The sequence below is a fragment of the Hydractinia symbiolongicarpus genome, chromosome 8 (assembly GCF_029227915.1).
Source record: "Hydractinia symbiolongicarpus strain clone_291-10 chromosome 8, HSymV2.1, whole genome shotgun sequence".
NCBI lineage: Eukaryota > Metazoa > Cnidaria > Hydrozoa > Anthoathecata > Hydractiniidae > Hydractinia > Hydractinia symbiolongicarpus.
Genome location: NC_079882.1, coordinates 29,757,443 through 29,768,639, shown reverse-complemented (window position 1 = coordinate 29,768,639; position 11,197 = coordinate 29,757,443). Strand labels below are relative to the sequence as shown.

Sequence of the window (11,197 nt, the reverse complement as noted above, 5' to 3'; positions counted from 1 at the left end):
GACTAATATTTTAGTGGCTGGCAAAATAAACATGGCGGACGACACAGCGGAAGAAATATCACTTATTTCTCTCAGTTTGAACGGGCAGATTAAGACGGAACATGCTCGACAAACAAAGGAAAGGTAAAGGAGGCAAAAGCTGTTAACTAAGATAAATAAAGACATCTTCTTCACATACTTTTATTATTCTTTAAATGGAGCTAGCTAAACTAGTTAGGCTCGTGTAAATTGCGCAGTTCCCACAGTCAGGGTAAACACCTAATTAGGCGGCATGACCTAATTAGGCGAGTCGTTTAGTAAGGTGACGTGATGTAGTTCACCTAGTTAGACTACCCGTAGTCCAACTAGGCGAATGAAAACTTTCTGTTGTAAATACGTCGAAATCATTGTGTTTCGCACTACAATTTTTATGTGAATCAATTCTGTCCACTTTGCAGATAATTTTGACCAATTATCGTCTTATTTGCATCGCGCATTGGTAACTTATGACCCAAACCTCGTGTGGCACTATTTGTTGTTTTAAATAATGGATTTCCACGCAGCAGGGGAAAAAAATTAGGTGACGAAAACGTCACCTAAATAGGCGACACTTAACCTAATTAGGTTATTTCATTTTAACATAATTCTTAGTTGCGCGAGCATATCAAGGCACGAGTGACAATTTTGGAATCATGGTCGGGTAGACTATCCATTCTGAACAAAGATTTTTTGCGATTTTTTCTTAGGAATGTGTGAAAAGCCATTAAATATTGTAATGTCTTAACTAGGTTACATATGGCCTAACTAGGCTACAATGAGTTGCCTGAATAGGTGGTATATATGCCCTAATTAGCCTAATTAAGTGTTTACCCTGACTGTCCCAGGGTATACCAAGTGTATTGTATACACACTTATGGCGCAATAGCTTAGTGATTTTTGTGTGCGGGAGACCAGGGCTCGATTCCCATTGGTGGCGATTCAATATTGGAGAGTGAATGTACCATAGCCCCAGGTTAACCTAAGCCATGTGAGGGAAATTGGGGAGATGACACACCGTGGTGTATGTGTAGCTAGGTGGTTTTGGATGTTGCATGGAAATGTCTGGTAGAGCGCAAACCACAATTGCGTCTGCGTAGTTCAAAATAAGCTCTAGTAGTACTCCCCATCTAAAGGTGGTCATACACGATCCAATTAATTGTATTCAATTAATTGAATCGTGTATCATGAAAAATCGTATGCTTTCGGCATGCTCAGACTTGTCCAATTCGATTTTAAAAAGTCGGACCGGTGCAACTTTTTCGTTTAATCGAAAGGTTTTTAGCCAATCAAAATGCTTAAAATCTGTACATCAAACGTGCGTTCAAAAAAATGTGAGTTTCTATATAAAAAATAAACATTAGTAGAGGAGCTTTAAAAACATTATATCGTCAAAAAGGATAAAACAGAAATTAACGAGATTCTTATCAGTGAATGAAGCTTATAAACAGAAAAGTAACAAATGACACACTCTGTTTTTAATGTTTTCTTAAATAAGGAAATTATCAAAAATCTGTTCAGTTTTTAGTTGGTCAATATAATTTCTATAAATCGAATTCGATTAATTGGATCGTGTATCATCTCCTTGTCACCTGTTAAGTTTCGATTTTATTTTAATGCTCAGTATAATTTTGACAAATCGAATTCGATTAATCGGATCGTGTATCACCACCTTAAGACATTTTCCCTCCTGGAAAAATAGACAGGTTATATCCCCTCATTTGTGAGAATAGCCATTGAAATAAATGCACATCTATCTATCTATCTATCTATCTAGGATTTTACAGCACAAAAGTTTTAAGGATGTATATAAAAATTCGATTTTGTTATTATATATACTAACTAACCCCGAGGGACCAACCAGGCAGTTCCATACAGGGTTAAGCCAAAAGTAAGCCACAAGAGTGCTTTAGTACGGATGTGCATTATGTCGAGTGAAGCATTAAGGTTTCGATGTGTAATATATTTTTAAAAACAAAAACTTCTCACAACTCTGTGAATTTCACAAGTTCAGCTGTCCCAAACATTAAAGTTGTATTTACCATGACTGCAGTTAATAACAACACAAGTTCTGCATTGCTATTTATTTCCACTGTCAAATGTTCTTTCCATCTTTTAACAAAAAAATTTTAGTGTTTATAAGACTTAGATTCACAAGTTTCTATTGGCAAAACTTAAAGATAAAAATGTCCGAACTGTGAAGAGATGATTTATGCTGCATACATCAAGTACCTAGCCAGCGAAAAGGTCCACCATAGTTTTTCTGTTCACATTCTACTGCGGGCCAAAAAAAATAAAAATGTGCCCCATAACCCTGACAATAATGTCTTATAAAGCAAGGGCAGCAAAAGGGTAGTTGCAGCCAGTCAGCCATAAAATATGCCCTCTCCCTATATCCACTACTGATTGACATATGTAAAGTTATTGGAGCAACTTTAGGAGACCAAAGTGGGAAACAAGCCAATAATTTAATCTTTATCCAATAGCCCATCAACGTCTGGTGGATGGGGCTATTGCGTAACCATAGCATACTGCTGCTAATCTTTTAAGGTGTGCGATCGCACCCCACACCTCTGCTCGCTCCTGCAACAATGAATCAGCGTTTTCAATCAGGCACCAAAAACAATTTAGTCACTCCAATAATGCGCACCTGAAATGTCTTTTGTATAAAGTAATTATTTACTATACTAATAATCAAAAAAAAAAAAATGACTTGAAGTTCCGAATTTGAATGAAAAACATGCGCATTTAAAAATGAATTATTTTTAGAAATTGAATACGTTGCATTGCGTAATAACACCTGTTGTTTTTTTCAACTGGCACAGCAAAATATGAAAGAAAAACATAAAAAAAAAGGATGAAAGTAAAAAAATTAGTTCCACTTTGGTTCTGGCTTTTTATTGTTCCAGATGAATTCATTAGGTTATGGCATCATTAGGTTGTATATCGCAGAAGTCGCCGCTGGTATGCTTCGAAAATGCTTGTCACTGGAACAGCTTAACATGAAACAAAACTGTACAGGAGACTCAATTGTTAGAGTCGTCGCAGAACATCTCTTCTCACAAAACTTAGGGCAGGGCTGACTTATTACCTGCTGTGTCTTGTGAGAGACAGAACTTCTGGACTTCTTTTTAATATGACATACAATTTTTTCGATTATTATTACTACTTTATTCGGAGAAACTTTTGGGAATTTTGCGTTTTGGGGGTTTTTATGCGAAAATTTGTCTCGCAAAACTTTTAAAAATGGAATTCTCGAAAGTTTATTTAGTACAAACTTACAAAAGTTTATCCACTAAAATTTAAAAGAAATTTGTTGGTTTTAAAAGTTATTTCTTGGCTCACCCTCCTGATAAAAAAGAGACCACTGGCGCTGGGAACGAGATTGGAATAAACTTAGAAATAAACAAAAGCTATGATGTTCCAAATGTATATGTATGGCTTATAACCGAGTTACTGTCAAAAAGCCGATGACGACCATGCATGGAAGCCGGAAGAAGACGAGCCTAGAAATGTGTTTGATCTGTTTTGTGATTTTGACTATAAAGCCAGTTTATAAATAGAAGTTTTTACATACCATTAGAAAGAAAATTACATCGTTAAAAAACACTTTTCTATCATACGAAATATAGGCCACTTTCTTTATAAGAACATAAAAAAAAACGAATCATGAAAGTTTATCTCACCAAAACTTTCCAATTTCAGATTTCGCGAAAGTTTATCTCGCTGAAATTTTTAAATTTGTAGATTCGCGAAAATTTATCCAAAAAATTTTGCGAGTTTTTGGACTTACGAAAGCTTCTCTTGCGAAAGTTTCTTCGAATAAAGTAAACATATTTGATTCCTCTTTCCCCTTCTAAAAAGATTTTTTAAACTTTATTCAATTTATTTTTCTTTGGTATTACATCACGAGAACATTCGTCCGAAAGCTGTATTAAGGTACAGGACACCTAACCTCTCCCATGTTCTAGTTATATTTAACTTGCATTGGTGCGCACTCTTCTTGCAGTATTCTCTGTGGCGATGAAGGTCTGACTGACTTGTGGCATGGTTCCAAATAATCATTCATTCGGGTCTCAGTGTAATGCACCAGCCAAGCATGAGAGTCTCAGCATGAAGGAAAAGGCGCCGACTTTAATGTTCTCTATACCTTACGTTCTTCATAATAACACCGGTTATTTTTAATCGTGGCATTGCAGGATAGGTTCTGCTTGGAAAAAGTTCAGAGAGTTACTTCCTTTGTTGACTAGCAGAGTCTTGTCAATTGAGGTGAAAGGTAGGTTGTATGAGGCCTGTGTAAGAAGTGTTATGTTGTATGGTAGTGAGACATGAGCAGTGAAGCAGGAAGATCTTAACCGTTAAGAAAGGAATGATATGAGAATGGTTAGGTGGATGTGTAATGCCAGTCTGAGAGATGAGATGAGAGAGATGAACTAAGAAGCAGACTAAGTATCTGTAGAATTAAAGATGATATCCAGATAAGAAGATTAAATTGGCTGGGGCACTTGGAAACAATGGAGGAGGATAAATTGGTAAGAAACTGTAGACACTTGATAGTTCCTGGGGCAAAGCCCAGAGGCAAACCAAGAAAGATTTGGCACAAGGTTTTAAGGACAGACTTGATACAGAGGAAGTTGAGTTTAGATCCAACACAGTCTAGATCAGATTGGAAGAGGGTCATTAATATACCCCGTCCAACCCATGCTAGCATGGAAAACGGACATTAAGCCGAGAATGATGATGATGATTATGATTCATTCAAATTTCACAACAAAATTACGTCAGCAATTTTTTTGCTGATGCAACTACGGTATCTTCGTATTTTACGTTGGCTAATGAATGCCGACGCTAATTTTAAGGGCTGATCATTGATACGAAGTTTTTATATGAATTACATAAGGAAATTTTGAGATGGTCCGTAGGCCTACCAGACGACCACACTTTTAATATGTGTTATCACGCACCTCAAATTATGAAAACTGTCCTCAGTTAAGGCAAGAGGCGTGAAATTCATCACGCACCTACGACAATCGAGGCAAGTGAAGTATTTGACAAATACCACATATAATCGAGGTATCCCTCAATTATGCATGTCCCTGACTGAACAACATAATATTGAAGGCACCCTATAGAAATCTATGTCATTAATGTTTCCACACATTTCCGACCATTATGATTTCTTTTAATTACAACCTTTGCTACTACAGCTCAATCCATGGCAAGTTGAACATTTAATCCCTTCATATACTTCCCTTAGTAATTGTTTTAGGCAGTCACTGGTCACAAGTGTGATTTGGTTATTATGTAGCATAATTGCAGCTGCAGATTTTATGTATATATACCTAGCAAACGACATGTCACTTAATGTTTTCTAATCAGACATGTTAAAATTAAGCCAAAGGCAAATCAAAGTTTTTATCATGATCAGGGGAATATTTAACCATATACCTTCAGTTTAATTTAAAGGTAAAAACAACGTACAATGCTTTATAGTCAACTAAAAGTAAGCATTTTTTAAAGACATCTTACATATCACGAAAAGTAACATGACATAAAATTTTTGCACTTATGTCCAAATTTTGTTCCCAAAAAGCAATAATTACATTTAATGACATTTAAAAATTATGTATGCACCAAATGGGCACATATATTTATTAAAATTTGAACCCATCCTTTCCTTGCCTTTAAAAAAATTTAATTCAGAAAGATTTTAAAAGCAAAAAATGGATTTTTTTAAAAAAGAAGAAGTTCGTATTATGAGTTTAGATTTCTCAAAAAGTAAGCATATGTAAATATTTTGGTATACGTAATTTCAGAAATATCCAATATCATCTTGATTTCTTTATCGGCAATGGTGAGACACGTTCGGTTGGAAAACCTGCTTTCTGTAGCAAAGCATAGAAAAAATGATAAAGTTGTTCATTATGGTAGAAATATTTAGCCGGCATAGAGTCTGCGTGCACTTTAACTTGTAATTAGCCTATACCTCTGTTTACTATCTTAGCTAAACAAAAGATGGAGATTTTAATTGTGTTAAACAGTGTAAGAATTAGCAGTTTGCGATTTGCAAATATATTGTCTCAAATTCAATTTATAAGGTCAATTTGGCACAGAAGCGGAAAATTCCTTAATTGATATCTTTAAAAAATCCTAAAATCCTCGTTATTTTAAAGACAAAGTTTTAAAGCCACCCTTTTTCAAATTCTGATCTTAATTCACTGTTAATAATAAGTTGTGTCTTAGTAACCAAGGATAACAATATTTGTTGTGACATTATTTAAGTTTTTTATTCTACCTCAAAGTTTCTTTTTTAGATTTTGCTGTGGTTACTTGCTTGGTAGAATTCTTGCAACGGAAATCAAAATTTATGACCTTCTTGAATTAGATCTAACAGTGTTTGAAAATGTTGACGTCACTACACCACCCTCTGATCTTATTTTATCAGAGTTTGCGTCTATAAGAGCTTCAGTTCCAGTTGGTATTGACTTTGTTGGGGTATTCATCACTCAACCTGAAAATGGAAATTTGGAGGTTTGTAAATTAGCAATTAATTTTTCTTATGAGCAAAAATAATATTTCGCGAGTAGGGAAATTTGCGAAATCTTAGCATTTCGGAAACATAAACTTTGCGAATGAGCCAAATTAAAGTATTTTGGTAGCATAAATTTTAGCGAATCGACGATCGTGAAATTTTTCGCAAACATTACCTTTTTGAATGTCTAAAAGTTGAACTTTCATGGATTGAACCTAAAAACATTTTATTGTATTATCAAAACATAAAATTAAAACAAGAATAGACATTCTTGGCCGTATTTGAAGAATTCTATGATCCACTTTGTTATTTATAACAAAAAAAGAATTAAAATTTTGAGTTTTCTCCACAAACAGTTGGGTAAAATCGTCTAGAAATGGAAGGTGGCCACAATTAGTTTCGCGAACCTATTCTCTAAATATGCATTGTTTTTTTATTTTGATCCTATATCCAGCTGTCTTTTATCTAGCGTATTCGGAAAAATCTAAATTTAGCCTTTTTTTAGGTGGCAGAACATCTTTTAAGAATTTTAAAGCAACAAGAAGACATCAAATACGCGGCATTGTTTGCTGTGTATCTCATTAAACCCACAAGTTGTTCGTGGCACGTGTCTTATGACGGCGACAATTTCTCATATGTCGAAAACACGGCCGTGTGCAACGACGACGTGTCGTTACAACCGCTGTTTAGAATTCGTCAGGACATCATCGTGAATTGGCTGACCAGTTCCGGGGGAGAGGGTCTGCAACACGAAATAGATAAAATTGACTCAGAATTGATTGGACATAAGCCAGCCTTCCTGATAGAGCCAACTCGAACTATTTTATACGATGACGATTACGGCCAAACCTTACCGGATGTTTTATGCGAAGAGATAGTGGATGAGTTGAAGAAGGAATTGGATGTAAAACAATGGCCTGAATCAAAACCGCTTGGTAATGTTATTGACGTAACGAGCTTGGTCAGAATCAGTACGGAAGGTTCGTCGAATTTGTACGAAACGACCGAAAGTAGCTTGGATGACGACAGTGACGAAAATATATGCAACGTGCCCATCCTGTGGTCGCGAACAGTGTCGGGTGAAAGCTGTAGTTTAAAGTTGTGCATCGATGCGCTAGTCACAGCGCCGTTGGACACGCCATCCAACAAACTTTTATATATGTTTCGTGATGCAGTGTTTCGGCAACGTAACGCGTTAAGTTTACGCATAAAAGTTGACAAGCAGAAGTGGCTTTTCCGCCCTGTTCATTTCCAATCAGAATTCACATCTGGCGTAACAATAACTGCTTTTTTGCCGTACATCGATTTTAATGGTGCTACTGTTGCAGATGACACCTGCATCCAACACAGAAGAATATTACACGATCGATTTTTATTGCCAGCAGACCGGCCGATGTTTTTGCATAAATTATCGTGTTTTTCAGACCAGTTGAAAGACACTGCACACCTGGTAAATCCACACGAAGGCCTGACTTTACCGGATGTTAAGGAGGGAAAGTTGGCGTTGGTTAGAGGGAAGTATTCCTACCATCATTACATGCAGGATGATTTCAACGACAATGTCTGGGGATGCGCTTATCGTTCTCTTCAAACCTTAGCATCGTGGTTTTGGCATCAGGGCTACACTGATCGTACCTACCCTTCGCACGAAGAAATACAGAAAGCGTTAGTTGTCGTAGGCGATAAGGATACCTCTTTTATTGGATCTAACGAATGGATTGGATCGCTTGAAGTAAGTTTCTGTTTGGAATATATGTATGATGTAACGTCTAAGACACTTCACGTGAGTACTGGCGCCGAAATGGCATATAAAGGAAGAGAAATTTATGAGCATTTTGTTACCGAAGGAACTCCCATAATGATCGGTGGTGGAGTGTTGGCACACACCATTGTTGGTGTGATTTTTAATGAACACACGAGCGAAATTAGATTTTTAATAGTCGATCCACATTTTACTGGAAAGGACCAGCTGAAGACTGTTCAAAGTAAAGGTTGGGTTGGCTGGAAGGGGCCAGAATTTTGGAACCAAACAGCTCATTATAATTTGTGTATGCCTCAAAGACCAAGAGTTATATAAAATAGAAAAATTTTAAATTATTTATTTTTTCCCACATAGGAACTTTTAAATTTGAAGGAATGCACTGGAATAAAAACAAGTGTTTAGGAGATAAAAAAAAAGTCAGAGAGAATTCAGAATTGTGTTTTTGTGTTTTTGTTGCGATAACCCTGATTATTTAGACCAAGAAATACCTCGGTATTTGAGATTATTGGAGTTGGTCAAAGAGTCGAGATACAAATTAGAAGCTATATTTGAAATTGTTGGAAAACTACTCAAACGAATTTTTTTTCATAATTTTTACTACGCAGTAGCTTTTACTTGTTTTGTTCCTGTTTGTTTTTTGTTTTGTTTTGAATTAGCAAATTTCGCTTGTGATTAATTTAAAAAGTCAAAAATGATCTCAGTGTGGCGATCTTTTGGATATGGATTTTTTAGTTCAAATAGTCATGAAATTATTAGAAATGACCTATACGCTAAGATTAACTTCGCAAAACTTTTGGAAAAACATAAAAAAGATTTTTTCTTTTTTCTTTTTTTTCTTTTTTTTGGAATAGATAGGGACTGGTAAAATTTCACAACAAAGGCTAACATAAGAATTTTTAAAACACGTATCTTAAATATTTACTAAGGAGTATGTTTTTATTCGTTTCAAATTTCTTCTGCGAAAGAATCGGAAGTAGAAATGTATCAGATACCAATGCAAATATTTTTTCGTGTATTTTTGACCTGTAAAAATAAATATTATGGTTTCACATTTTGCTAAGCTGTGGCTTCTTTACCAGACTACAGAAACCCACTAAAAGAGATTTAAGGACTTATCTTAACGAGATAAATTATTAATAAAGATTGGTATTTTCAAAAACCTGAATTTCTTTTGTCAATATGTACATTCGCGAAAATTAGTGCACGCGAAACTTTTGAATTTGATTCATCCATTTTGATCTGAAAAATTATGTCGATGCGAAAATTTATCTCGTTAAGGTACACACGTTTAAAGTTAAAACGTGTGATTAAAGCTTAAAAAAAATTTATAAACGATTCTAGCCACTTCAACTCACGCTAATGGACCTGCAAGACCTTAACGAAAATAGAAAATTGTGTTTTTCCAAGTACATCAGGCATGGTTTTATATTACTTTTTTGTATGGTTGCGCTTAAACAACATAGGAACAGCGTTGCATATGCCAGTTATGTTGGTGCAAGTAATCCTGCGTCTTAATTTTAATATTAACTGCTTGGAAATAGGAAGGGGATGCACTCATTCAGGGTAAGGTAATTTGAATAATATAACCGGAAGTTGAATAAAGCTACAACAATAACAATCTCTCAGCATAAAATACAAACATTAAATTTAAAATTTAGGATGACTTTCGATTTTTCAAGACGTGTTCGTAAGCGTGCTTTTAAATTTAGGATGACTTTCGATTTTTCAAGACGTGTTCGTAAGCGTGCTTTTGGATATCAAGTTTCAGCTGGTGCAACTGTTGTGATGTCATTTTAGCAACACGTTCTCTGTGTTCAAAACAATACGATTGAATTTCACGGTTAGCAAATGCTAGCATATCACGGGATGGAATCCTATATTGCCATTCTTTATCTAAAAATAATTATTTTTCCTAAAAACATTTTTTGTTACAAAATTCAAACAAAACAAAAAAAGCCTTAAAAGTATTCACAGTTTAAACATTTATTTCTGATCGGCTGATGGCCTAGAGTAATGCTCGAAATGTGGGTAGTCAAACACTTATATTATACATGTTAATTTATATTCTAATTGATTGAGAAGTACCGTAAATCCTCCAATAAACGACCTGGGTGTTTATTTAATTTTTTGAGGGGGGCGTTTATTTAAAAATTTTAATTTTGTTTGTTTTTTGAAACCACAACTTTATAAAGCATCAACAAAATCATTCCATCTGAATCTTTGTCAAGGAGATGAAAAGAGAGGTTTGCCTCTTCCATGTCAGATTCTGGGTCATTAAATAGGATTGACTTCCATCTCATTATCCAAATCATTGATCAAGTTTGTTTGATCTTTTCGAGGAACTTTGCATGCTGAACAAGGTTAATTTTGTTTGAAACAATGAATTGCGCCATCTTCACTTCTATCAACAATGAGATTCTTTGATATTTTTTTCCATGCACTCATGCTCATCTATGCGGCTGAGCGCTGGCTTTATATTCCTCCCTCGGTATATTGGTGAGTGCCATTAGCGAGCCGCTTATTGTCCATTTTAGAGATTTGAAGGAATTATTCCAGTAAACGTCTGGGGTCTGAATGTATTTTGTACATTCGACCGGTACAAGAGCACTTTTAACTTTCATGTCCTTCAATGATACTTTAATCTCGTCGGTCATATGAGCTTCAAGTTGTCTCACACAAAAACCCTTTTTCGAAATGAGAACTATCCGAATACTTCTTTAAACCACTTTATTGTAAGCTGCTTATTCATCCATCATCATTCAACCAACTCGAACTATTTCGTGGACAGTAGTTTTTAGTATAACATCTTTCTGCCCAGTTTTATTAACTGTGGTACTGCTCGATTCTCTACCCCAGGGCTCTTTGAGATAAACTCATTCTCAAAAAGC

General features: G+C 35.3%; 1 protein-coding gene across 1 annotated transcript; it reads left to right on the top strand.

The window, feature by feature from the left end:
* The first annotated feature begins 1 nt into the window (after window position 1).
* LOC130655747 (ufm1-specific protease 2-like) lies at window positions 2–8,743 on the top strand. The gene is made up of 3 exons (XM_057458536.1): window positions 2–123; window positions 6,330–6,546; window positions 7,053–8,743. The coding sequence occupies exons 1-3, from the start codon at window positions 32–34 to the stop codon at window positions 8,622–8,624; spliced, it is 1,881 nt and encodes a 626-aa protein (XP_057314519.1). The 5' UTR covers window positions 2–31; the 3' UTR covers window positions 8,625–8,743.
* The last annotated feature ends 2,454 nt before the right edge of the window (window positions 8,744–11,197 follow it).